Here is a 27549-nt window from a genome sequence, read left to right as displayed (position 1 = left end):
ATATTAAATTCAAACGCCCAGACAAATCACATATTATCAATGATTCTGTGTATGCAATCGCTGATCAGGCCCAGAAATGCCGCCCCACAAGTGTGGCGGCCTTGGGCCCAACACCCCGTTGGTGCACAGGCCTCCGAACCACACGTATCTCCCCATCTACTCATACATGTCATCTGTTCAATTAGTCATTACAGTATATGATATTGCCCAGTACCCCCAAAAAAAAATCATCACATTTGAGCAGAAGGTTACAAGAGGGATGGGTCAAAAACTAATTGGGAGATAGTTAACTGAGCTGCTGTTTCTGCCAGAATAGATTCAACAAATAACATTGGAAAAAAATCTGCAGACATAATGGCATGGCAATGGAAGAGGACCATAAAACGTTAAAATGCTGTGTAACTTCAGTGAGGAGGCTCAACACAACACTAACCCTGCTGCAGAGTGCACCGAGGACAACTGGGACGTGTGGGCATGGCACTCCTGAAGGTGCTCTTTGAAGAGCCAGTTGCAAGTGGCTGCTGTCCTGGGAAAAGCCCTACAAGAGCTGTTTCTCTCCAGAAACTCAAAGAGCAACTGAAGACGTTTTAAATTGGGTTTCACTCAACAGCAGCAGACCAGGGGTTTGAGCACAAAAAACGGCAGCTGGAGGACAAGCAAGTCAGTTGTTTTCAACATGCAAAGGCAAAGGCGGTCAAGGATGAAATGGCAGCACAAAAATAGGAAGAGCACCACATGCTGCGTGGAAAGCAAACTGACCTCCGGATGAACACACAGACAACGCACTTCCCATGTTTTTAAGATGTAAGAGCCAATCTCACAACTCTGTAGAACAGTCCCTGACAAGAGATGAGATGGCAGGGGGATCTATGTTCAACAGTTTTCAGAGCCTGCTGGAAACTCCCTAATGAATGCTTGACAAAACTATTTTCTCAATAGAAAGTCCTACAGAACCGTGATTTAAAACTTAAAAGAACAACCTTAAAAGAACTGCCAGGTACCCTTGCTATGGGTCTCGTGGACAGCCGTGTTCTGCAATCACTGAAGAAGCTCTTATAGCTGATCAAGCACGCCTGAAATGCACAGCAAAGCAAAGAGGGCCACATCAGTGCTACAACAAAAAAAAATTCCTTTTCCTCCATCTCTCCCCCCTCCCTAGCTTAGATTTATTTGTTCCTGGCAGAGACTTACTGAGGGCAACAGTTAAGGAGCTGATGGCACAGAATATCATCATTTTTTCCCCACACGACAAACACAGCAAGAAACCACTGCCAAAACCAGCGGGTGAGGTGTCTGCAGAACTGCAAGAGGTCAGTTGTACCCATATCATCCACACCTAACATTTTGATGGAGAAAAGTGTCGTTCAGAGGATTTCTGAGACATCATAAGGGAGTAGCAGTATAGCACTGCTCAGTCTCCACCCTGCGTCAAACGTGGCACGGCAAGGAGAGCACCCGGGGACCACTGCCGGAGGGATGCAGGGGAGGCGTGATGGCAGCCAGAGCAGCCAGAGCTGGAGGCAACACGCCCACTGTCACTGCAAGATGCAATCCCCCCACGCTACCTTCAACCAGGGGAGAAGGTGAAGCAGATTTGAAGCACCCGAAGGGTTAACGTCACCCATCTGCCACCTAGGAAGTCTGAAGACTGGGAAGGGTTCATCTCAAACACTGTGGTAGGAGGAAGGACCCACTAACAGCAGAGAGAGGCACAGTTTGTGCTGAATTGATAACTCATTGAGCCTTGGCTAAAAAGATGATATTTTTTTTGCAGGTTCCAGGCACGCTCCCAGGAACACTGATGCAGCTTCTTGGTATGAATCCAAGGGAGTGATCTCTCAGTCATTCTGCCTCGTTGTTAAAGATAGGAAGAAAAATGTCCTTTGCAAGTAATTCCACATTGTTTTCCAGCTGAATTATCTGCAAGGATCTTAGAGATTCACACTGAAATTCAGAATCTCCTTTTCCAGAAAGGGAGGTGAGGTTATTTTAGAAAATACAGTCTTATATCTTTAGCCCCATGAACATAGCTTACAAGAAGTTGTAGGCTCCTGTTGCTGCCCTTTTTCAGGGTAAAAAGTACATGCCTTTTGGCTGATCCATACGCCGAAGTGCAGAAATGACCACTAAAATATCTTGCACCCTTTTTCTGATGTGAATCGTTTTTGTTTCCTATGGTTGCTACTGAGCTTGTTTTTTTTCTCTAAAATTTCTTAAATCTGACATTTAAAATGTTGACGTTTTCACAAGACTTCCTCTGCATTTTTTGCTCACCTGAACTCCTTTCCACTACTTCAGTTTTATTAACTGTCTTCCTTCCCACAGCTCCCTCCTGTCTTGTAGAACTGAACACATACAGAATGAGTTTCAAGCTCACCACCTGCAGCACTTCCTTCTTTTCTCAAAGCCCCATAATCTCCCTTGAACAACAGAGAAATGCTGTGGATAAAAGCTTGCAAAGCAGCAATAGTAGTGATGAAAACTGGGTCTGAGCTAAGTAATGTACCATCATCTTACACACTCCTAGGTTCAAGCCAGCACGCACTGTCACTGGAGGTGGTGCCTTAACGAGCCCATTGGCAGCAAGGGTTGATTATCCATGTGCAGCTTGGATGCTGGTCATCAAACCAGCACGAGCCATGAGCCATCAGCTTCCCACCCTCGTCCAAATGCTGCTCTGAGCTGCAAGCTGTCTGGAAGGGAAGCACATGCTTTCCTGTGGGAGATAAGGGAGGAGGATCAGGGGCCAGAGGACGGAGAGCTGTGTGTCAGTATGCAGACCTAACCTCAGCCTCAGGCTTTATCCACATATGGTAATAAAAATCATGAAACTGCAACACTTTCCAAGACTCACTTGGGCATTAATTTCACATAACATCTGCCAGTTTTAGTTCGTCCAGCTCAGCTGTCTGGGGAAAGAAGGAAGGTAAGACATCTACAAAAGGAAGTTTTATATAAGGGCTTTAATGTATAAAGACTGGGGACTCTGAAAAAACAAGAAACTTCCTCCCAAGCTAAAGAGCATCCGTCTTGACTACAAGCTTCACGGGAAACAGTTTCATCGCATGCATGCAGCATGCTCTCCACATTTGGCATGGACATCTCTCTCTGTAATGATCAATCAAGACTTGTGAGCGCACCAGGAAGAAATTTAAGCCAAACCTGGAGGAACATCCTTCACCGCAGGAAGAACTGGAGTCATGTTGGATACTTCGGAGATTTTTCTGGCTGCATCTGAGCTGAACGTTTTACAGCACTGGCTGTGTCTGCACGCACGGAGCAGAGATTTCTCATTTCATACATCATTTACTCCTGCAGTGATTCCACAAAGTCACAACACGTCCTTAATACACAGAAGAGGAGAAATCCATTCTTCTCATGATAACGGTTAAGGCTGGAGATACTGAGCATAGATTTCTCTGCACAGCAATGCCACTTGCTACAGGATAATCGTACGTCCTTAATAGAGAAATACAAGGCAGACACAGGAAAGCATCAGCTCCTCGCAATCAGAGGACAATGGTTACAACAGGAGGTTTCCCACAGCTCTTAACAAGTTATTTATGTGCAAAGCTCCAGCCGTAAGTGGAGCATAATTCTCACTGGAAGCTATTGACAACGTTTTTAGGGAAGAACAGGTGCCCGTGGGTGGTCAATGGACAGTAATGTTAAGCATCCAGACCCTTTTACATAACTTGGGGTACCAACGCCTGTTAAACCAATCAAAAGAATTATGATACTTCTTGGCAAGTTCAGCTTTGGCTTAAGTGGCCTCCTGTCTGGATCTAGACGTCTTCTACCTGACCTCTGCCATCGCATTGCTCCTCTCCCTCCTCCCCAACACTCCTACAGACAGTTACAGCTCCCTAATACTGCAGGACGGGTACCCTTGTCAACTTGCTAAGATTTAAGCCCTATTGTAGACTGGTGCTAAAGCTTAACTCCAATAATCACTAGGAGAAAGGGGAGAAGTATTAAAAAGAATATAAGAGCAAGAGAACTAGGAAGGAAAAGGAAGAAGATATTGAGAGTGAAGGAAAAAAGATTTAAAGTGTAACACTGTTAGTCAAGTTTGCACAGGTGTTGATCATCAGAGCTGCTGCACTGGGTCACACGTGTGGTCCAAATAAGACGGTGACAGACCTCACGAGGAAAAGCAGAAAAAAAAAGGCAAGCACAGCATGATGCATCACCCATAACAAGTAACTGCCGTGAGCCAACAGGGCTTAGGAAGGCATAAAACCTCATCAATTAAAGCCACCCATTGAAATTTAACACAGGCCAACAAAACTTCTGTTATCCAATGGGTCCCTGACAGCTGTCATGGAGTAAAATCAGAGCTTACGGGGAATTTTATAACCTAGAAGGCAGCACTACCATAAGAATGAACTGGTTACTCTGGCTGCAAGTCTCACTAGATATATCCTGGTCAGAGCTGGCAGGGAGACAGAACCATAGAATGGTTTGGGTTGGAAGGGACCTCAAAGATCATCTAATTCCAACCCCTCTGCCATGGGCAGGGAAATCCTCCACTACACCAGGTTGCCCAAAGCCTCATCCAACCTGGCCTTGAACACTACCAGGGATGGGGCAGCCACAGCTTCTCTGGGCAACCTGTTCCAGTGCCTCACTACCCTCTGAGTGACAAATTTCTTCCTTAAATCTAATCTAAATCTTCCCTCTTTCAGTTTAAATCCATTGCCCCTTGTCCTATCACTACACACCCTTGTAAAAAGTCCCTCTCCAGCTTTCCTGTAGACCCTTTAGGTACTGGAAGGCTGCAATAAGATCACCCCGGAGCCTTCTCTTCTCCAGGCTGAACAGCCCCAACTCTCTCAGCCTGTCTCCATAGCAGAGGTGCTCCAGCCCTTTGATCATCTTCTTGGCCTCCTCTGGACTCGCTCCAGCAGCTGCATGTCCTTCTTGTGCTGGGGACTCCAGAGCTGAATGCAGTATTCTGTGTATTCCAGATGGCTAAGTAAAGTATTTCATGAGGGCACGGAAAGAAGTTCACTGACTTGCATTAGAAATTTGGTTCCAACTTCTGAAAACAAGTCAGAATTTTCTTTGAGGGGTAAGGAGAGAAACAACACAAAATTTAAACAGATGCTTAACATTCCGTCCCAAATCTATTTGGAAAAGTCTGGCAAAGGAAGTACGCTTTAACATGTTACTCAAAGAGAAGCGACTGGCAGTAGGACAGAGCATGTTAAAGTGAAAAATGGAATTAAGAGCTCAAGGGGGAATTTATTGAAAAACTATTACTATGAGATTTTTCATGCCTCTGTTTTCTTTTCCAAAACACTGTTTTACTAGATATTATCAAAGATGGCAAAGGACATACTGAAAAAATACACAAATTAACATATGTATCTTATATAATTCATACAAGATCACTGTCTGGTATCCTGGGGGCCAAGAACAGAGCCAGGAGCCTGGACTCACTCTGCCGCTCCTGTAGCAAACAAACAAGTCCCCAATTAACTTCACCAGACACAGACCTCAACAAAAAAAACTGTGTCCTGGCTTATGTACGCTCTACCAAAACATAGTCTTGGACCAGCAATCTGTATCTTGGGACTTTTCTAATACTCACAAATGATTAGAAAATGTTTGATGCTAAGCAACGGGTCAATTATCCCAAGCCAGTACATGGTACTCTTGGGCACCTCTGACTTTCTGCCCTGGATCTGCTTTCATAAGCCAAGCTTGCAGTCAACAACAAATGGTCTGGGGGCTTCCTGGTGGCTATGTAGGAAAACACCACCCATGTCTGGGTGTTCCATCTGCTGTAATCTAAATCTAAATATTCTGAAATGTTTTAAGGCAATATGTCCCGTGTGTGCTACAAATGAGCATCCCTTAGTTGAGCTCCTAGAAACAGCTCCTGGTACCTTTTAATACGCAACTCCTTTGCATACGTATTTGCTCTTTCCATTTGGGACTGTGTCCAGCTGGATCCAACAACTGAGTCTCCGATATCCCTTTCTTTTCAGAGATATCAGTCCTGTACAGTTCCTAAGATTACACGAAAGGGCAAACACGAGGGCTCAGGCAGCGCGAGCAGCTGATCCAACACAAGCAGCACGGCGAGCGGCGGGAGCCACGCAAAGCCCCTCTGACAAATCACCCATCTGCACAGGCTTGGACCAAGCACCCTCGTGTGCTCGGTGCTAAACGCTGCCATTCGACAGGGCTTCCAACAAACACTCATTGCAAATTCACGGCTGCAGCTGACCCCCATTAGAAAGTGTTTTATTAAATTAAAACATCAATCCCAGAAATGGATGTTTGCTTAACGGATGTAAATGATGTGGGGACCTCGTGCTGCAAGCCGTAAAATAAAATCAAACTGTGGCAAAGCTGAAGAAATTAAGCCATAAAGAGAAAGCAGATGGAGGAATGCAAAGACCTCTTGCCAAAAGGAACCTGCTTATCACAGGCTTAGTACAGATCGAAATCTCTCAGGTATGCCACATTCAGACAAAAAAAAAAAATCCACAAGTGAAAGCAATTATCAAGCCACGCTTGGACAACATGTACTAAAGATATTTGAAAATATAAAAAGCATGATTTTACAGACCTTAAGCATAGATTTTTTTCCGACAGTTTTCTACATTTCCTTCAGTACAGAACTGGCTCCATCATTTATCGTTATGAATTGTTGGGCTTTTTTTAAGCAGGGAAATTGCATTGGTTCCAGGATGTTCAATTGAGAGTCAAATGCTGCCTACACCGCACCACCAGCATTGTATTCCCTCTATGTGCAGTGCTGTGCTGCAAGCAAGTCTACAGGGGCTGTAAAAAAAAAACCAAACCAACCACCCACAAAAAAACTATCAAAACCAAAAAAAAATCAAACAAAAAAAACCCCAAAACACTCTTCTTCACCTCCAAACCCAGAGAGGATTTTTTGGACACTGCTGCATCTCAGATATTCCATTTCCTTCCCACGCCGAGATCTACATGTTGCAGCATTCACTTTTTTACCCTTCAGGAAGGCTCAACTGCGACGAGCTACTCAGAGTATTTGCATCTCTACTTGCACGCCTGAACAGGAGGCAGTGAATTGATATCAATCCACTCTCTATTGGCTCCAAGATTGGGAAACACCAGTCCCAGCACCTCTTTGGAAAGCCACGTAAGCAAGGTCCCATATCGAGCTGCACCAAGTGCAGTTCAGATGGTTTTAAGGACAGAAACACGAAGTAAGAATTCATTTTCAAAATCCAAACCTGCACCTTCCTCTTGCCTGTAGGATGTTTTCTCAACCCCAGTTTATTGCAGTTAGCAGCTCTTACAACTATCCTCCTCTCTTTTCCAGAGGTACGGATGATATACCCTGTCCAGCGGTCCCAGCCAGCACAGCTTCAGTTCACACGATGCAGCCTCGCTCAGAGGCATCCCAGCAGCCCCTCACTAACCCTTTTGAAGTGGCTGCATCCATCCCTTTTTCCACACCAAGATAAGATCTCTATGTATCTTTGTGCTTATTTATGCATTCGATGGCTCCAGAAAGCTGCTACGTCTCTTCAGCACGGACACGAGGAAAGCAAGAGGTGTTCCCGCAGGCAGAAGCTGGAGGCAGCAGCGTTCCACTGCCCTTCAGCACCAGGGAATCCCTTGGAAGAGCTTCACAGGAGCAAGAGGGAAGAAATCATAAGGCTCAGTGATGCAGAACCTCCATATGTAACAGCACAAGTTGTCAGTCTACATGTATTAGAAAAAACAACTAGTTAATTAATTTTCTCAAGAAAATATGATTTTCTAGGGCTTTTCAGGGTCTGGCGTTATCGAAGCTCCACTCCCACAACAGACCTACTGGCTGCTGTGCCAGCGAATGCAGAACACGCTCTGTTTGCACACAAGGGCCCATCTGTTCCATCATTCACAACTGGATCCAAGAGCTCCGCTGTTTTTATTTGTATTGCCATACCCACAGGAATGTCTTTATCCCATGCCATGGACAAGCACGTCTGAAAAAGGACACTGTCATCATCATTACTCAACTGGTTTTGTGCTCTCTCTCCCTGGAGTTGAACTCTGCCAGCCACCAAACACTGAGGACAGAAACTCTGGGGTATTTATCATCAAGCTTCAGCCCAGTTTGTCCACTGCCATCCTCATGGAGCAACCGATAACAGAAGTGCTTTTTGTTTCAAAGCATAAAACTTAATCCTTGTATTTTAGAACTTCACCATAGAGCAGCATAACTGAATTAAAAGATGGTGAGAAGCAGAGAGCCTGCTGACCCAAAGCCAGTGTTACGATGTGGGTAGACTTATTCTTCATCTAGTTGTGTACAGGGATTAAATCACATCCCTAAGAGACATCTCACCAAAGCCTCAGCTTTCAGCTCTGAAATGAAACCAACCCAGTGTCCCATAACACCCCTGCTACCTCTGATTTCAGATTAATGTTCCAGGCACTGCAAGAGAAGGTCACTGCTGCTTTAGGACCCCAAAGACCTTGAAAATGTCTTGGCAGCCATCTGAAGCCATTATCCGTAACAAACTGCCTTCAGCTAAAGGCGAGAGGCTACAATACTAAAATCCAAGATTTCATTTACCAGTTATTGGAAGACAGATATATAACAACAAACAATAAAACAGCTTTGATTCTGGATTCCCTTTTTGAGTATCTTCCAGTTTGTACCAATCCCCAAGTCCTGTTTTCAGGCCAGCCTTTCCCAGAGTTAATCCTGACACAAGCCAGAGTAATTTCCTACCTCTCCCTTCTCAACGGGCTTTCTGGGGAGTACAAAACATCCCGTTTCGGTAACTGCTTTTATTTGGGCACTGAAGTGCATCGTATCGACGTATGCGTTAAATACAACTGCTACCAACAAAAATAAAAATATCAAAGCCTTACTGGTTTCTAACATTAACAAGAGAGTCCATCGTACGAGACTGGAAAAGATCAAGCTGCAAGGATCACTGTGCAGGAGGAACAGCTGCAGAGCGGAGACTGGAACAAGTGCAAACTTGTCAAATTCTGCTCAGCAAGAGCTCCGCAAACGGGCACATTCAGAGAAAAGGGGAGAAATCCTTCTGCAACCCCACCTACCACAGGTAAGACACATCTTTGGGGGTGGAGGGTATCATCAGCTCCTAAGAACTCTATAAATTCTGATATCAACAAAATTGACGGTCTAAAGTTCCACAAGTGGCTCAAACAGTCCACGTCATTTTTTGGGTTCAGCTTTAAGTAGCTTACTTCTATTTTCTGATACACTGAGACTCTACAGACCCTGTTAAGCAGCCCAAAGACTTGGGAGAGTGAAGGAATCTTCCAGTCTTGCCTTCTGCAGCACCAAGACACTGCAGGAAAGAGACTGCAAAGAGGAGGACTCCTGAGCATTAGAGTCATTCAATTCAGGGTATTAGAAACTATCCACCTGAGGCCTGGACCACTTTTAAACATTAACTGTAGGAATTACACATAAAGGAATACCTTTGACTTTCCTGCAAATATTGGTGCTATTTTGCCCATATCTGGCCAAAGTATTCCCTCCTTATTTTGGGCATCACTTTTATACCCAGAACACTGGGTGCAGCTCTAGTCATCTCCAGTCAAAAACAAACAAGTGTAATAAATCTAGCAATACAAAGCAATAGGCTATCAAAGATTTTTTTAAATTATTTTTATAGAGGAGAAATTAAATAAACTAGGACTCTTCACCCTGGAAAGAAGGCAGATGAACTCAGAGGACATGAGAGAACTCTGCAATGCTAAATGATAGAAAAAGCAAGATACAGTTACTCATTGCACCTCCCCAGAAGTCAGGAGCACCTAAGAAGTTACCAGGTAAAAGGAAGCCCTCCCGTGGTCTTTTCCCAGAGCCCTGCTATTGGCAGTGCTGGCAGAGGTAGTTCCTTGGCTTGTTTAAGTTTGGAAGTGACGCTCCCACACAACCACGGGACGGCCAAAGGTGACAAACCCTTGCCGGTCACTGCGCGTGTGGTTCTGTTACTGATGTCCATCATCACAGCTTCTTGCAATGCATGAGCTACACCCAACTCAGGCCCTGGATACATAAGTTATTTTGCAGATGATGCAAATCAAGTTAAGATACACACACAGTTTGCAAACCACAAACCAGCACCCGTGGGGCACAGCCAGCCTTCAGTAACCACGTGAGCGTTGGTTCTCCAAACGAGTTATAAAACCAGTGGGACTGACAAATCACCTTTTACTGTATAAACTGATGCATTTCAAGGTCTGGTATGACCCATGGCCATTCTGATGTGGGTGCACATTACACTGACTTCGCACCAAAGGAAGTGACCATATTAGAGACAGGGCGACAAGCTGTAACTGTGCGTCCCTGTGTCCCTTACTCCAGCCCGGCGGACAGCATGGGCCTTCCAGACACTGATGTTGTTTTGCAGTTAGATCTCCTACCAAGATGGTATCAGATCTCAATCAGACATATATGATTACTAAGGGAGCCCATTTTAAAGAAAAAAGGCAACAAACTGTATAGCCACCCAGCCAGTGTCTATCTGATGGCACGTACATACATACGACTCCATGCGTCTCCTGGCTACCAAACTAGGAGCATAAAAATAGAAGCAAATGCACCTCACGACCCATCTGCTATTCCAACCCATCTACTGGGGGATCCCCAATCCGCTGCGCCGTTTGGCAATTCTCCACAAGGATGTTCCCGAACATCCATCCCGTGCTCTTGAACATGATGCTCAAGAGCCTCAAAGCACGGCACAGCGCTCCTTCTCGCTTAACTGAAGCAATGAAGTAGATTTCCTACAAATGTTAAACTGTGATTAACATTCCCCCAAAGCCCTGTCTGAATCTTGTCATCTACCAAATGCCTCCGCGCCGAGCCGCACAGCTCCACCCCGGCTACAACGCCAACACGCATCTTTGTAATACAAAGGAGACTCTCGAAGGACAAACGAACATTTCTTCAGCTCCAGGTTCTACAACTCTCTGGTCAGGTGAGTGTCAGGAGAGAGCTCAGCCAGGGGAGCACTGACGCAGGTACTTTAAAATTATATAAATAAATAAACAGCACATTTTCTACTCCACTCGCTCTCCCCCTCCCTTTAAGTAGGTCACTCTGCCTGCTATGGAAATCAGCTCGTCTTCAAAGCAGGTTTGCTCATCTCCTTCCCTATCTCCTTAATATTAGAAATGTGCAAAGCACTGTAAGAGCAAAGGCTAATTTTAGACTAATTTGATTTATTCCTGGCATGGGTATAAATATAAAACTGTATTTACTCGTAAAAAAACCTGAAACATGAAAAATTAACGAGAGCTTGCAAGGTATCTGCCATACAGTTAGTTCTGAATTCAGTACAGAGCTACAAGTCCAAGGCCCCTGCAGATAACACAATGCAAATGAAATACAAAGGGTCTTCATGACCTAGGAAGGGAGAAAAAAAATCTCTTGAATTAGACTGTAAAAGTTCTAGGGACTGATGTGAGAGATGCCCAGCTTATACCAATTTCACCCTGAAAATTAGGCCCTACCTTTTTATTTCTTTACCCTAACATCCAGCCTTCCAATTCCTACTGCCAGTTAATAAAGCACGTAAGACAAGGCTGATCCCAACCCCGCTGAAGTCCCTGGAAACACCGCAGTGTGCAACCGTAATGAGGAAAGCAAGTTCCTTGGGTTTTCCCAGCCCACCCATACGAAGGGATGCCGGCAGGATCCACTCATCAGAAGAACTGACAATCCAACACTACCAGTGGTTTGAGCTTTGAGCTGTCCCCACACGGAAAACGTTCCTGTCAGTTGAACCAAGCAGCTTATTCTAATTTCGGCCTCGATCACTGAACACACAAGAGACCGCGACGAGGGGAGCTGAGCCTTCCTCCGGGGCTCGGGGCGCCCTGGGCTCCTGCTCAGCTCCTTCTAGGAAGCTCTGGACTCCTGGCAGGATGGGGTATGCAAACTGCAGAAAATGCAACTAGAGGCATGAAAAGAAATTCCAGTGCTCACAGAAGGCAAATACTGAAAAGGTTTTCTCTTATAACATGCGAAAAAATGAGTCAAAGTGAACCACAAGAATTTAATTATTACTTGAATGCTCCTGTCAGCAGTTTAGGATTTTTTGAAATAAAAAAAATTAAAAATAAAAAATCAGCATTTTAAAATTCAAGTATAAAGGAATTTCCTAAGACTGGAAAAACATTTGCCTTATGCACCTCCGAAGATAATCGCGTGGTACAAGACCCTGACGCAGCAAGTTCAGCGAAGTTCTCCCAACTCACAATCGTGCAACCAGTCTGTTCTTTTGCTCCATTGATCCAGTCAGAAGACTCCTAGATCAGCTTTTTTTTCCAACTTCTTGAGTTTCAACTCTTAAGTTTTTAAGCCAAGGCTCAGCATGGAGATGTGAGAAATGCAAAAGAAGGAATGGGTAAAAAATATCAATTTTTTTTTTTTTTTAACTTCTGCAGGAAAGAGAGAGAGGCTGTAGGTCTGATGCTGCCTGTAACAGCAGCAGCATTTTGCCTTCTAGACAGCACAAAGGGAGCCTACGGCTAAGCAGCAAGAAATGAGCTCAGTAAACATACAACCACATTAGGTCTGTGCAGGAGGAGCTGTTGCTGGTTGGCAATGTGCAGCACAAGAAGGACCTGCAGCACATCCTACCCCTGGCACCACAGTCTCTTCTTCTGAGTCAGAAGGAATTATTTCACAGGATGTGAGGTGAAAAGATTATATTCAAAGCTTTCATTTATATTCAAGCTTCCTTAAGAGTTAAGGACATGGTTCCAGACTTGAGTACTTGTCCACTGCACCCAGCCCTAAAGCACTGCCCACATTTTGGGACATGCTCCCAACATGCTGTGTTTACTGCCAGAACATACCTGCCAAAAACTGACGTTTAAAAAAAAAACAAAACAAAACAAAATATAATTGCAATAGACTTGGAGGCTTCTGAATTTAGAAAGAGCATTATTAATATTAATACATATCATTTTATAGCAGGAAGGAATACAGAAAATAGACAGCATTGTGCCTTAAGCCCTAGAATCAACTGGGATTTTTGGCAGCACACGCTGAAGCAGACAGCAGCAGCTGTCAAGTCACAGCTGGAATTGCCTCTGGTGAAGGTGATTGAGAAACGGGATTAAGAAAAAAGAAAAAAACAACAGGTAAAATTCAGGTAAAGTGAAATGCAAGGAGGACAGACAACTGAGTTAACAGGCTTTCCTTGCTTGCAGTGTCACCTACATTGTTCTGAGTTGCATATCTCCCCTTTTTCCTTCAAGTACAGCCCTGCTTCCTAAATTATACAAGTTCTTTTTTATTACCATTTTTCTTGCATTCTCAGCTCTCTGTTTTGCAGGGAGGTCCAGCAGACTATAAGGTCAATAGCCTCAATAACATCTGTGGGGCTTTAACCAGTTCACATGGTCCCATTACAGTGGCCCTTGGAGCAGCAAAATGGACCATAAAAAAAAACAGCCTGCCTTTTTCTTCCCCACAAGCCGCTTGGGAAGCTTGCAAAGCTGCTGCCCGGGCTGCTACTTTTCAAAGGGCCACATTTCCCCTATTATAAATTTGTTGGAAAATCCTAATAATTTTTTTTTTTTAAAAAAAGGAGAGAGCACAACCTCCCAAATCAAAAAGTGTTTCACATCAACCACCTCTGGGTAATGCCCTCACTGACTCAGCCTGAGTTTACACCACAAACCAATGCTCACTCAAAATATATGTTCTCCAGCACTGCTGCTCCTCTGCCAAGTCCAACTATTTCTGCCTCCACTGGGGACCTGTATATCAAAAACCTTCTAATGAAGAACAGTATGAGGCGAGCACTTAATGTCAACCTGCAACGAATCACCGATACCACTCAATTCTCAGACATACAAAAAAAAAAGTCACCAGCAGTTAGCTTGAAACTCGAACAGCTGCAGCATTTAAAATACCTACTACAAATGAGAACTACTTAGGCACATCATAATTAGTAAACGGCAAATATTAGGAGTTATGGGAAAAGAGATCATTAAAACAGATTTTAATAGCCCAGCATTTCATACATTCAGATGCGAGAATCCTGTCGGCACACATTTTGAGCACTATGCCTACATTAAGAAACATACTGCTTCATTTCTGGAGTTGTAAAAACAAAGGTTAAATATCTGCTTCAGCACAAACCCCATAATTTTTCCACAGTGACTGTATCGTTTTGCTTTACACAGCTAATAATACCTGCCCTGGCTTTATACCCACACATCTTCTGAGTGGGCTACAAGGCTAACACTTTCATCATCGAACCAGCAAAAATACCCAAGAACCACACTTGGCACTAAGGTTTCTGGAAGTAACCCATCTTTTTAATTATACTTCATTTATAAAAAACATTGAGTTGAAAACAACACTTTTTTTGCAGACGGCCATTTTTCCACTACTCGTAACAAAACCACCAAGCAACTGCGCTGCATTCAAACGCTCCTGTAGGAAACCAGAGGTGCTCCCAGGACGGCTGCTCCCTGGGGCTGCTGCTCCCTGCCTGGACACCTTGTCCCATGTTCCCTCTCCCCACCAATTCCCATGTTGCCCACCCACGTCAGTCTCCCCATCTCTCCTCTGCTCCTGTGGTTTCTCAGCCCCATTATTTTGGAGCTGCCAGTTCAGTCTCTTCATGGGAACAATGGTACATGTTCTTTTCATACATCGTTTCCAAAACCATCTGGACCAGTTTGCTGGGATTAAAGATAAACATCATCTTAACAGTATCTGACCATCTCAGCCCAATTGGAAAAATTATCAACAAATTAAAGCAGTTTCTCACAATGGAAAAGGCCGGGCAGCCACAGAATAAGATGCTACCGGAGGTGTCTACAGCTGGGCCTGGAGCTTTGAAATGAATTACTTTCTTTGGATATCAAACTCCAGTAATTGTAATTGAAGCTGGGTATTTCTGGATATGCAGTTCCGGTAATTACAGTCAGAGCCGGACATTCGGGGAATTCCAGGCTTTTCCAAACAGCTGCACAAAGAGCATAAATTATGCTGGATGCCTCAAGCTGGGATGTGATGTTGAAGTTCTATTCCTTTCCATTCATTGCCTCTTGCCTCACCGTAGCCTGGCAGCCAGCTCTAATCTGCAATGTCTGATGCTGTTCTACAGGATCAAACAGGCAGCATCAGTAAGGAGGAAAATTTGTGGCAGGAACATAGAATTAATTAGTATTCGGAAGTTGAGCAACTTTCTGAGAAAAGACTGATAAAAGTGTAAAATCCCGTTTTATTGTCTAACCCCTTTATGTCTGTGCAGAACAGCTATTAAACTCATCCAGAAAGTCACTTATTGATTCAGTGCTTGATTCAAAGACAACTGAAGTCAATATAACCTGACCCCAGTAACACTTTCCATGTAAGACACTGTAGAAGCCGGTAACTACCTTCAGACACTCCTGACAAGTGAAGATTTCTAAATGAAAGCTGTCTGCATGCCCATAAATCATCTGCATGATCAGCTGTCATAGTGTCTCTTCATACCACAAGCACCATGTTTGAACCGTCTCTCTTCACCTCAGAGAAAGCAGCTCACCCATCCCTGGCCCATTAGGTTAATTATTCATTTATTTCTCCAGATACCACACTTTTGTTTCTGACCTCCACCTGCAGAGCTTAAAGATCATCTCAGTACCTCTGGGCATTGCACATGGTCAATCAAATCAGCCTCATCCAAACAGCACCTGCCCCACCATCAGCATCTGCTCCTCCAAATTGAGACTTCTGGTCCTCCTCCTTCCCACAACCAGCATCCCACTGTGTGTCCCTTTATGAATTGGTGCATGGTGGATATTTTCCTAATTTTGAACCAAATGTTGAAGCTGTCCCCCATAACTCACAGGGCAAGCGAAGCTTCTGGAGGCAGAAACCCTGGGGGAGCACACAGACAGGAGCTGCTGCTTGTCCCCTCCCCAGCCCTTAAAGCCCACAGAGACCCTTCAGCTGCATCACTCGGCTCAGCGTGTTGCTCCTGGATAGAACCTCACCCCTCCCTTCTGCTCTCATGGTTATTGCAGTCCTTCCTCCCTCCCTCCCGCTTCACTCGCACATCTTCCTGCTCTATTTCATTTACACATCTGCCCTTCAACCTTGGTGACATATAATTAATATAGATTTAAACCAACAAGAGTGTTAAATCCAAAGCCACAGGGAATTAACACAACATTAGGTCTAATTCTCCCCATCTTCTGCCTCCTTCTGTCGCCCGATTCATCTCACTAAGATGTTTCTCACTGGTTTATAGCACCAAATACGTGGGACGTGAACCAGCCAGGGCCACCACGCAGGACCATAATCTAAGTGAGTGGTAATCACGTAATTAACGCTACATCCCCGTTGTTTGTTATGGTGAGGAATAAGAAGTGAGTCCAACACCTCTCCTTTCTCACTTCTTCTGTTCCTACCTCTTTGATGACAGTTCCAAGTATTTTCAAATTACCAAAATACATCTGCAACTTTTTCTTTGTTCTCATACCATTTCCCACACATAAACCTCTTCATTTCTTTCTATCCTTGAGACGCTCATTTACTAATACGCAAGGGAACTTGAACCTCTAACTTGTATATTTTTTCTATTATTACTCTAAATGACTTGTCCAGCATCACAGAAAACATTACAGGAAAAAGTGAGCCCCAACCCATTCCCACTGAATGCCTGGTGCCCTTAATGGTGACGCCAGTCCCTCCTGATTACAGGAGTAACAACTTCAAGAAAACTGAAATTCTGCATGATGGCATTTGGTCTACATTTAGCAAAGAGCAAAGCACAACACAGCCCCAGCCTTGACTACAGGTTTAGACAATCATAGAATGGTTTGGGCCAGAAGGGACCTTAAAGATCATCTCGTTCTCACTAGTACTTCACATTACAAGTGTGATGGTTATTACTATTATCATCTTCTCCGTTCAAATATGAAAAACTGAAATAAAATCTAGCAGAATAGAGTTTTTATGTTCCAACCTTTTTAAAGCATTACAGTGTACTTCACTAAAGGTGGCACACACTAAAAACACACAAAGGTCAACAGAAATTATTTTAAACCAAATAAGGGAATATAAGCTCGCTTAAAATATCATTAAATAGCTTTTCACTTTTCTTTTTCCTCTTTTCTTGTGCTTTTGGAGAGTATGATCAAGCAATTGTTTTGGAAGAACTTCTAGTAATTTGGTGCAAACACAAGCGCTCTCATGATTTAATTTAAAGTGTAATGTAGGCAAAGACCCAGAGAGAAATTCTAATTGTTTCATTTTAAAATTAACCTTCTTGTGTCATCTTTATGCTTGAAGAACACGCACAACCGCGGCGGGCCGTTACACAGCCCAAAACACTACACAAGCACAGAACACTACAAATGAAGATTAAAACAAAGGTTAAATAAATTCTGACAACCATTAGGTAAAAGACCTTGCTTGACTAGCTTGTGGTCTCTGCAGCTTGAGGAAACACCTGAAATAACTCAGCTGAGGTACTGTTGGTGTCTGTTGATCCACTGTTGATTTTTCTCTCGTAATGGTTTTCCACTTTCTGTATCTCAGCAGCACTTAGACATGCCAAGGAAAAGCAATGGGGATTTCCATTGCCTACAAACACAAAAAAGGTCTTACTGTTATGTAGAGGAGATGGGAGAAAAGAAAATCCTGTACCCATTCGGGTGCTGGGGAACAGATTCAGGGAGATAAAGGATGCTCAAGGGCCTAAAGGTGGCAGACAGCAGAGCACAGAGCCCAGCTCTTCTGTCTTCCCACCCAAAGTCTTTCCCTACCAGACCCCAGAGAAGTGCTAGTGCTGGGCAACCACACTTCAAACCAGAGGAAGGAACACAAGACATTTCCACTTGCACATAAGCTGAAGGTACTAAAGGGAAGAGGGACCAAGGATTCCTCTTCCTTCCTTGGTGTTAAATGCTGACACATCACACAGTTGGTTTTACTGTGCTAAAATTAAGCAATCAGGTGCAACATGGCATGCCAGCTGTGCAGTAAGAACTAGTGATTTATTATGTACGACACAGTCTCAGCTTTTAAGAGATCTTTCATCTTTCCTAACAGCGGGAAGAGTGGTGCTCTTCCACAACAGCTTAGGTCGGACAACCCAGGAAGATCCCTATTTCTAAAAAATCCATTTACCAAGAGTTATCATATAACTCCCATGTGACAGATCCTGCGAAGCTGTGGGTATTTCCCGTTCCAAGATTGAACAAGTGCTGTACTATGGCAGATAGCCTTTAGCATCACTGTCTGTGGGTATCAGGAATCAGAATGAATCACAGGGAGCGAATCCCTGGGAGGGCAGTATCCTACGAACTGGTACTCATATAGCAAGAGGCACGTGAGCGCTGATCGTCAGGTTTTCAAAAACGAAAAGGCAAACGGCGATTTTTATCCGACTCACTCCTGACCTTAGGGAATTGTCTTTCACAGATAACTTTGCATCTCCTCATTGACACAAGCGTCAAAGCCCCAAGACTGCATCAGAAGCACGGTGCGTAATTGCTCAATGACAGCGGAGCGAGGCTCAGCGCAGCACTCCCTGCACGTAATGCTTTACGTAGGGCTCTCATTGCATCATTACTGCATTATTTTTAGATAACCGTCAGTGAATGTCAGAACGTGGGTCGATAGCTATTAGATTTATAGGCAGAACTAGCTACGCTTGCAGCAATAAGATGTAAAAAGCATTCGACAATTTCTTGAAGAAATTTGACCACGGGGATTGGGGGCTAGAAAATACAGTTGCTAGTACTCCCAAAACTGTTCAGGAAAAATATATCGTACCACTAGGATACATTACCGAAGTTGAATCACTGCTGTTGACTCATGGTGGGGTCAATACTATGCGTATTCGGTTTGAACAGCCCTTTGCAGACTTTGATAAGGACATCTTACCCAGAAAAAGTCTTCCTTTTAAGTTTAGTATTTCAACATGCGGAACGTCCTCACCTACCCCGGGATCCAGGCGTATCTGTAGGAGCTGGCAGCCTGCCAGCCTGCCATAACATCTGGACCAGATTGTTCAGCTTTAGATACAGATTAGTGGCATAAATCACAAAATGAGTAAAACCTTTTTAATTACCTGAGAAGGCTCATTTCTCTTTTCTTTTGTGCTATGCCTTATTAACAGGTAGATTTGCTCACAGGCTGCATATACCATTTTCTTATTAGAAATGCACACGCTTTCTGCCAGGAGAGAAGTAACAAGGAAAGCTGGTGTCCAAGAGTAGACCAGAATTGCTCCCCAAAATCCAAGTGCCTTGACAGCATATGCCTGAAGCCAACTTCATCTGCCTGTCCTCCCTGATCAAAGCAGAAGATCGCCAAGACGGCAAGCCCGGGACTCTGTTGTCTCAGCACTGCCTGCTGCCATCCGAAAGGCCTCGGGGTATCCGAGATGCAGCGTGAGCCCAGCAGATGTGACACTCCACCGACGGCTGAGTCGTGCCCTTCTGGAGTGGCAGCTGGAAGCCAGGCAGGATGCCTTTGGGCGCTGAAATGTCACTAGATGCCCATGTTTCGCCAAATGTATCCAATTCCAAATGTCTCTTACTGGAGACACAATAGTACGCCACAGATCTGGACTGTGGCTTGGAAATAATACTGTAATTCTCTGAATTACAGCACCTTCTTTTTTTTTCCCCCCTCCTTATCCTTAGAAGAACATTCCTAAAGCCTGCCTAACTAATTTGGCAGTGTAAATCTTGGTACCTTTGTAAATTTTACCATCAAGGCAAGGTTCTGTTCCTCCACTCAGGCAGACCTGAATTAATATGCAAGAATGAAATACCAACATTGTCACTATTTTCTAGTCATTGCTGTTGCATCTCATGAATCCTGTGTTGTCTCTGCATGATAAGTGTGTTAGTGGCTTATTACTCATTCATTGCCAATGACAGTGAATATTCAGATTATGATGCCAAACAACTATTGAAAACAAAAATTATCTATCAGTTCCTAGTCATCCGGGTTGTAAACTAAAAGTCACGTCAACGTCTAAGCTTCCAGATGCTTCCTAAATGACGATCTGAAGCCTCATCTTTTAACTCTATTATTTCTCTAAGGAGTATTTCTTTTATTCATTCTTTGATCAGTCTTAGACTCAATTGCCATGAACCTGATAAGAATAATTTACAGACAGCAGCTCTCAGGTGTCTCAAGCGTAAGCACACCACTCTCCTGGACTTAGTAAATTTAAGCTGAGAACTTCTAAAAGAATATCCTGAATCTGGAGAATTTGTGCTATTCCTAACGGAGAATATGACAACCATATTATATAGGCAATTAATAAACATTAAAGTTGCAATTTTTATCAAGTAGCTATATAAGGCCATACAAAATAATACAGTTAGTTTCTACTTCAGAAACATCACAGTAGTGGGGCAGACAGAGAAACAGCATCTCAGATCCTGCGCGATACCCACAGTTAATACAGCAGTCACATCCCCATACTGTACCACTTTATCTCCACATCATCATTTCTTATATCAAGGGATTTCACCCAGCAAGGCTGTGCTCATATAGAGCTATTTTATTTCATTAACGTGATTAACGTTTGGGCCCTTCTGCCCACAAACAGCATTTCTCTACTCTCAATTCTTTACTCCTAGTTTTTGATCTTAATCAGAGAATTTCCTAGCATTTCAGTTAATATATTACCTACCTGTTACAGTCTTAATATTACCAGTCTGTGGGTGTAACGCTATTACATACTACTAAATGGCTGATAGAACCACTTTTAATCTGCCTTATTTACGTATATAATTTTTATACTCAGTAGTTAGCTAAGTTTGTAATGTACTTTGAGGATGATAAGTGTTAGAGAAGATAATGCCTATCTTATCCTTATGGGAAGTAAATCCACATATCTCTGAAGTGTTTTCAGTTAATTAAGTGCCACTTTACAAGAGGGATAGCAAGACTGTGCAAAAGGCTGTGTTTCGGTATCGGCCACAATGTCCATACGTAACCCTCACAAAGTTAATTTCCTAATTGGATAAGCAGACGAGAGCACAATCTGTTTGCAGGGAGGCTGCTGGCATGCGCTTGTTCATATCTCAGCATGTGCAAATAATTCCATGTGCAAAAGCATCGATGCAAGCTTGTTTTAAAATGAACCTAGGCTTATTTAACCAACAAGGAATTTAAAGTTCCTCTTCAACTCTGAACACTTGGTAAAGCAGCAGTTTACTCTCTGTGCACTTGTGTGGCATGAAGGGAAACCCCCTCTCTGCTCACCCATTCTCTGGCCATCCTCAGCAGTTCTTCAACACCGGCCTCTCATTTACAACAAAGCGCAAATAGCTTTTATTCTCCCTGATCTTATATGTAATCTGTTGTAAATTTACAAAATAAAATTTGAAAGATGATCTTTGGATGAGTCAGAAGTGCTCTTTCACAGTTTTTTCTCTCTTGTGTATTTGCACGCTGCTTCATGATGCAAACTGCAGCTTTCCTCAAGTCATGTCACTCACCCTACATGCCGCTTCGACATTAAAAAGTTGGCCCACCTTTGCTGTCTCAGGGTCCTATAAATGCACAATTTCTGAAATTCCTCATGGTCATTAATGGGTTTCTATATTAGCCCCAGAGGAACAGGATTAGGTAAATTGAAGGGTTTGCCCAGCACTCTCCAGGAAGCACATGGTTGCAGCAAAAGCCCAGTGCTGTCTTCTGAGCTTCTATTCACTGCAGCTGCTCCCTAGCTAACTAGTTTGTCACGTAACCACAGCACCCCTCTCTTTGTAAACATACAACCTAACTGAAAAGTTCATTTGTGTGAATCTCCATAAAGTCAGGGATAATCTGGACCACAATTCTTGCTTATGTAAATGTCAGCACACAAAAAATTAGGTTTGGATCAAAAAGACAAGTGGTAGTTAATACCCAAAGTAAAACGCACACATTCCTTCCCGACCTTCATTAGCTTTCCCTGAACATCTGCTGAATAAGAAAACTCCATCCATAAAAGTGACTACAGAAATTAAAAATGCTCTGAATTCTCAGATAAGTGCACGCACATACAAAACCCTCCATTTCAAAGGGCATCCTCGTACTTTGTGCCCATGGGAGCCATGCAATTACAGACCAGCAAAAAGCAACTGAAGAGCAAAAAGTAAAACCCACAAGACTTCTGCAATGAACTAAGGAGCAATAATAAACTCTTAGAAAGAACAAAGCACATGTACAGTACTCAATCAGTTTTAGGCTTAAAGACGACCAAATAGACAAATTTACACAAACCCAAGTATTCTCACGGATACTCTACGAATCACAACGAGGAGAAAACTAAGCTAGGCCAGCATCTGCTGTGATGCCTCCCCAATCCCGTTCAGTATCCCCAAGGCACTCTTTCAACCACCATCTCAAACAAGCGTCCCACGGTTGACACGACGTAGCTTTGTGCAACTGCAACTCCAGCTAACAGTGGCTAGAAAGCACCGCAAGAGCAGCAAGATGCATCACCTGGAAAGCAAGGAGTCGTTGTAGGAGGCAGACTGGGCCACATTTGGGACAGCTTTTCTTGCACAAAGAGGAGTAAGTGGGAGCCTGGTGTTATTTCCAGAATGGCAGTGCAGAGAAACGTCATTCAAAAGGAATGATTGTGTGAAATCATGCCTTTACCAGACCCAAGGCAGTGTTGTTTAGCTTATTTTCATGGCCAACATTTAAAGAAATAAATAAATACATATACGTAAAAAAAAAAAAAAAAAAAAATCAGAGTTGCCATACTGTCACAGTTAAACCATGCAGCCAAAACCAGGACACATACCACAGAGAGCTGTTATTTGCAATATGCTTTACAATAAATGACTCAAAAACCAAAAACACAGCAATGGTATGATCAGATTGCTCATTTGATTTTTACAGAATGGAGCTTTTTAAGAGATTCACTTTTTTAGAGATGGCTTCAACTCCCACTGAAATCCAGCCAAGTCCTATAACGCAGTAAAAAATCTATAGCTGATTGCACCCAAACTGTGTTTTAGTTTCTCTCTTTGGCCAAACGCTTCCCAATGCTCCCTGAGGTGCAGATTTCTGCATGCTGCACTATAGGATGCTATATTCTAACATTTTGTACGTGCTAAACCACAGGTCAGATTTAAAACACGACCTTACACAACAGAAAGAGAATCCTCCCGGTGAATGTGTTTCGCAGGGAGCTTGTCTAAGAGCATACAGTGGGTTTTGTTAGACACTTCTCACCAGCACGCAACTCCCCTGTCCTAAAAGCAAAAAAAAAAAAAGAAATGAGCTAATATTTGCATACTTCAAGGGGGCACTAGAATTTCAGCTTTAGGTATTCTTCACATGCCCAGAACGAATGTCTATTTGGGCACCGAAAACTGCTGGGGGGGGGAAGCTGGACCAGCTGCCTCCACAACCTCAGTCCTATCGACTGTCTGAGCACTCTTGACTGTTCCCTCTTGGTGCCGGTGGGTGGTGAGGGGGGTTCACCTGACCCCCCACATCTTGCTCCAAACCCACGTCTTCCTGAAGCCCAACACACAGAGAACAGAGCACGTTGTACTTTTCTAAAAATCACATGTACCAAATATATACTTGACCTTAAGTTACATAACCGCTATACCAGAGCTATTTTTTAGCCGGACTCATCAGTGTTGCTATAAATCACCCCGGCATGCAGAGAGCAGACAAGATGTGACATTTATGTGCTCAGCTTTTCGCCTGCCCTGAGAAAACATTTGTGATATGGGCAACATCTCTATTACCCCTCTGCCTCCCCTGGTCTTCAGGTGCATGACTGCTCTTCAGCACTAAGCACAATCCCCTACTACACCGTAAATGTACCCCGAGCACCCACAGACAAGACAGCATTCAGAGCTGTCCTTATGCTTGTGGCTCCTGTTAAAAGCACCAGCTCGCTCCGACAGCAGCCCACAGAGCCCACTGGAGCAGGGAATCCCACGTTAATCTCCACGGAAGAAGGGTAGTAACTCAGAATTTCAGCTCTCCCTCTGAATTTGCAGGAATGGTAGATGGCATCATGGTTACTTGTCCAATATCAAGGTCTTAGTATGAGGTCTGTGTTTAACTGTAGCTGTTGCCCCTTTTTAAATTAGCACCTAAATCTTCCGGGAAACTTCTGCCCTAGCAATACCCAGAAGCAGCCAGTTTCACAGTTTGATTGGAAATAGCATCCAGCTTTCTACCTTATCCCTTGTTATTCTTCTGTTTCACCTTGTTCGTCGCCCAACAGTGCTGCTTCAACATCTTGCGGTGCTAGGCACTCTCACAGGCAGGACGGGTTTTTCATGCAAGTGTATAAAGTAGCAATATAAACAAAAACTTTGCTATTCAGCTGAGTACTCGTTTTGTACAGTGCCTTCCCCAAAGCACCAACGCTAACTGACACAACTACTATGCACCAGGAAAGGGACGCTGCACTCCTGCACCTGTCTCGCATCCTCGGTGCAGAAGCACAATCAGCAACAGCTCTGACTCAGTTGGAAGACACGGTGCACACCAGCTCTCGGTTAAACACGGCACAGAATCGTGCGTTAGCTTCATATTCAAAACTCAGAGAGAGAATCACACAGGCATTGCCAAAAACATTAACTCTGTTAATTCTGCAATATGAAAACTTGCAGTCGTTAAATTTACAGAGATTGGAAGCAATAAATGGGACTCTTGATTGAGATTACATTCCCGGTTGTGAATCTATGGGGAACAATTTAAAAAAAATTAGCTTCCACAGTCAGTGTTTTAATTAGCTACCTCACCTAGATATCTTACATCTTTACAACGTGTTTCTCTATCCCGCCCGGCATCTTTAAAACTCCCTTCCTACATCTCAGAACTACTGAACCTGGTGAGATTTTAATAGAAATCCCTTCACTATGCTATAAAGAGAAGCATTACACGAGATTTTAATTAGCAGCTGTCAATGCTGAGCCATAGGAAATACTGAATAGTTTGCTTAACTTATTAGAGAAAGTGCATTTTGCTTTCTGACCTTTTACACTCAAATCATGCAACGTGCTTTAGCTGTTTAAAAACTCCCTTCCAAAAAAAACAACTCTGGAGCAGGAAAAGCCATTCCCTCAATCAATATACAGCGTGCTGCCTCAACCTGTATTCACCCACTGAACACACTTTTCATTTGATGCAGAAATCGTGACACTGTAATTTCCTGACCAGTACTATAAACCTGAAAGGCAGCGCTATGTTATTACTATTTCCTCCCATCCCGTGCAAAGTACTGAGCTTTAAACACAAACGGAACTTGGAAATCAGATACTAAATTGATTCAGTCTGTGAGAGACTGTTTACACGACAATACATGAAAAAGCATGGTTCTATCACGCAAACTTCAAGCAAGTCAAGCCCACTCTTTGCCTCGATTCATCACTTGCGACCGTACCCAAAAGGCATTAAGAGCAGGAGAACTATTCCTACCATTCAGCTGCCTGTAGACTATATCCTCTAGGAGGGAGAGTCTCTTCAGCACTGCATCCTGGATGGAGCTGATGCCGTGGGCTGTCAAGTTGGCCACTTCTGCCCTGGGATGGATGTCATGGAAGGAGTCGCCGCTCCTGGTGGTGATGGGTCTGCACTTGGCCAGGAAGAGGACGAAGCCAGCCACCGCGATCAAGTTTAACACCAGCAGGACTTTGACTCTCCTCAAAGAAGCCATCAAACTTCCCGAGGGGCGCCGCCAGCCGCCGCTGCCCGCAGGGGCTAAGGGAGCGGGCTGCCAGGTGCCCGCCGCTGCGCGAACATCCCACGGCGCCGCACGGCGCAGGGAGCGGCGCGCCCCAGCCCGGCCCCGGGCTCGCCGGACGAGTCTCGCCGCGGCGCGGAGGGCTGCGGGGCGCCGGTAAGGAGAAGCGCCGCTCGCCGAGGCGCGGCGGAGCCCGCCCCGGGCTACGACCCCGCAGAGGAGACGCCGCCGCCGCCGGGGCCGCCCGCCCCGCTCCGCCCGCCGCCGCGCTGCCGCCGCCGCAACTTCATGCCCCGCGCAGAGCGTCCGCGCCTGGGCTCCGCGGCGGCCGCGGGGCCGGAGAGCCCTGCGGCAGCGCCGCCGCGCCTGCCTCCGCCGGCCGCGCGGGGGGGCGCGGGGCCGCCGCTGCGCTGCGCGGCCGGGGCATGGCCCGCCGCCCGCCGCCGCCCCGCCCGCAGCCGCCGCCTCGCTGCACCGCGGCGGGGCGGGCGGAGCCGGGGGCGGGCGCGGAGCGGCGCGGGGCTCCCGCCCCTCTCGGCGCACGGGGAGAGCGGCCGCGGCCGATTCCCGCCCCCGCCGCGGGCGCGCGGGGCCAGCAGGCTGCGGCGAGCGGCGCTCCGCGCAACGGCCGCGCCTGCGGAGAGCGGCCCCGCCGCGGCCCGGCTGCCGGGAAATCCCGGGCTGGAGGCGCGGGCACCGCGCGGCGGAGCGGGGCCGAGAGGCGCTCGGGGCTGCGCGGCCGCGGAGGCGGCGGCTCCCCCCCGCCAGGGACGGCGTGCCCGGGCCCGGCCCGCCTGGCACAGCCGGTGCAGCCAGGCGGCAGCTCCGAGGCGCACCTGGGCACGGCCCCGCTATATCTGCAAAGGGATGGGCGCGAGGGATTCACACTCGCTGCTCGGTCTCACGGAAAGTTTGACCGCCCTCCAGGCTGATCCGGGGGGTCCTTCCTAAACTTCGCTCCCCACCTTTCCCAGCGAAAGCGTTGCCCTCTCTCGTAGAGCCGTGGCTTCACCTACACAAGCATTTCGTCACAAACCATCCTGCTTTTGTGTGTCTGGGCAAACATTCCGCGCCAGTGCCAGGGAACGGCTCCAGAGCTGCCACCCGGGCGGCCAGCAAGGAGCTCCTGTACTTCCGACATTACAATGAGGTAGAGAGAAACACCATCAACCCGAATCCAAATCCAAAGTTTCAAAGCCAGACTAATGAATACGCTCGTCCGAGACGCATAAACCTCTCTATTTAGAGCTTTATCCGCTTGCTGCAGCTAACCCTGCTTTTCAGAAAGATGACACGAAAATGGATGAGAAATTCAAACAACGTTGAGTCATTGTATCCTACAAGCCAACTTTTCGAGATGTAAGAATATCCCTTCTCACCTTCAAGCCTAATTAAAAAGAAGAAACCAAAAATCAATGCCATGGAAACAAACCTAAAATTGCTTGAAAGGATTTGGAGTTTTAAATTTAGTACTCATTGCGCATGAAATCTTCTACGGTTTCTACATTGAGCCAGGACCCTTCTACAAACCTGAAGAAGGGAGACAGGCACATTACTCATAGCCACATCCTAAAATAACATGGTCAGTCCATCATGCATGCTCAGGTTTATTATTCCACTAAGAATAATGCTGTGAATGATTTGGTGACATGAAGCTAAACTACCTTACAAATTCCCAAAACCATGAAAGTTTTTTGCTGAGGGGAAGCTTATCATGACACCAGCAGGTTTGGGAGTTCTTTGGGGGTATTCTGGCACATGATAAACAAAAAGTTTTGTTTTCAGGGCTGTCAACTGAGATTTTTTTTTTTCTCTATCAATACAAGCACTTTTTATCAAAAAGAAAAGGAAAAAAAACCACCAACAGTCA

General features: G+C 45.0%; 1 protein-coding gene across 1 annotated transcript in view; it reads right to left on the bottom strand.

Annotated features, from left to right (window-relative positions):
* The window catches only part of GALNT17 (polypeptide N-acetylgalactosaminyltransferase 17), a 215058-nt gene extending 189406 nt beyond the window's left edge, over window positions 1–25652 (bottom strand). The window contains exon 1 of the mRNA XM_086624575.1: window positions 25415–25652. Within this exon, the coding sequence (XP_086480701.1) occupies window positions 25415–25652 (238 nt within the window). The remainder of the gene's footprint in view (window positions 1–25414) is intronic.
* Between the last annotated feature and the right edge of the window lie 1897 nt (window positions 25653–27549).

This window comes from Tauraco erythrolophus, chromosome 21, assembly GCF_009769465.1.
Source record: "Tauraco erythrolophus isolate bTauEry1 chromosome 21, bTauEry1.pri, whole genome shotgun sequence".
NCBI lineage: Eukaryota > Metazoa > Chordata > Aves > Musophagiformes > Musophagidae > Tauraco > Tauraco erythrolophus.
The sequence above is the reverse complement of the archived record's forward strand: the minus strand, read 5'-3'. Positions and strand labels throughout refer to the sequence as shown.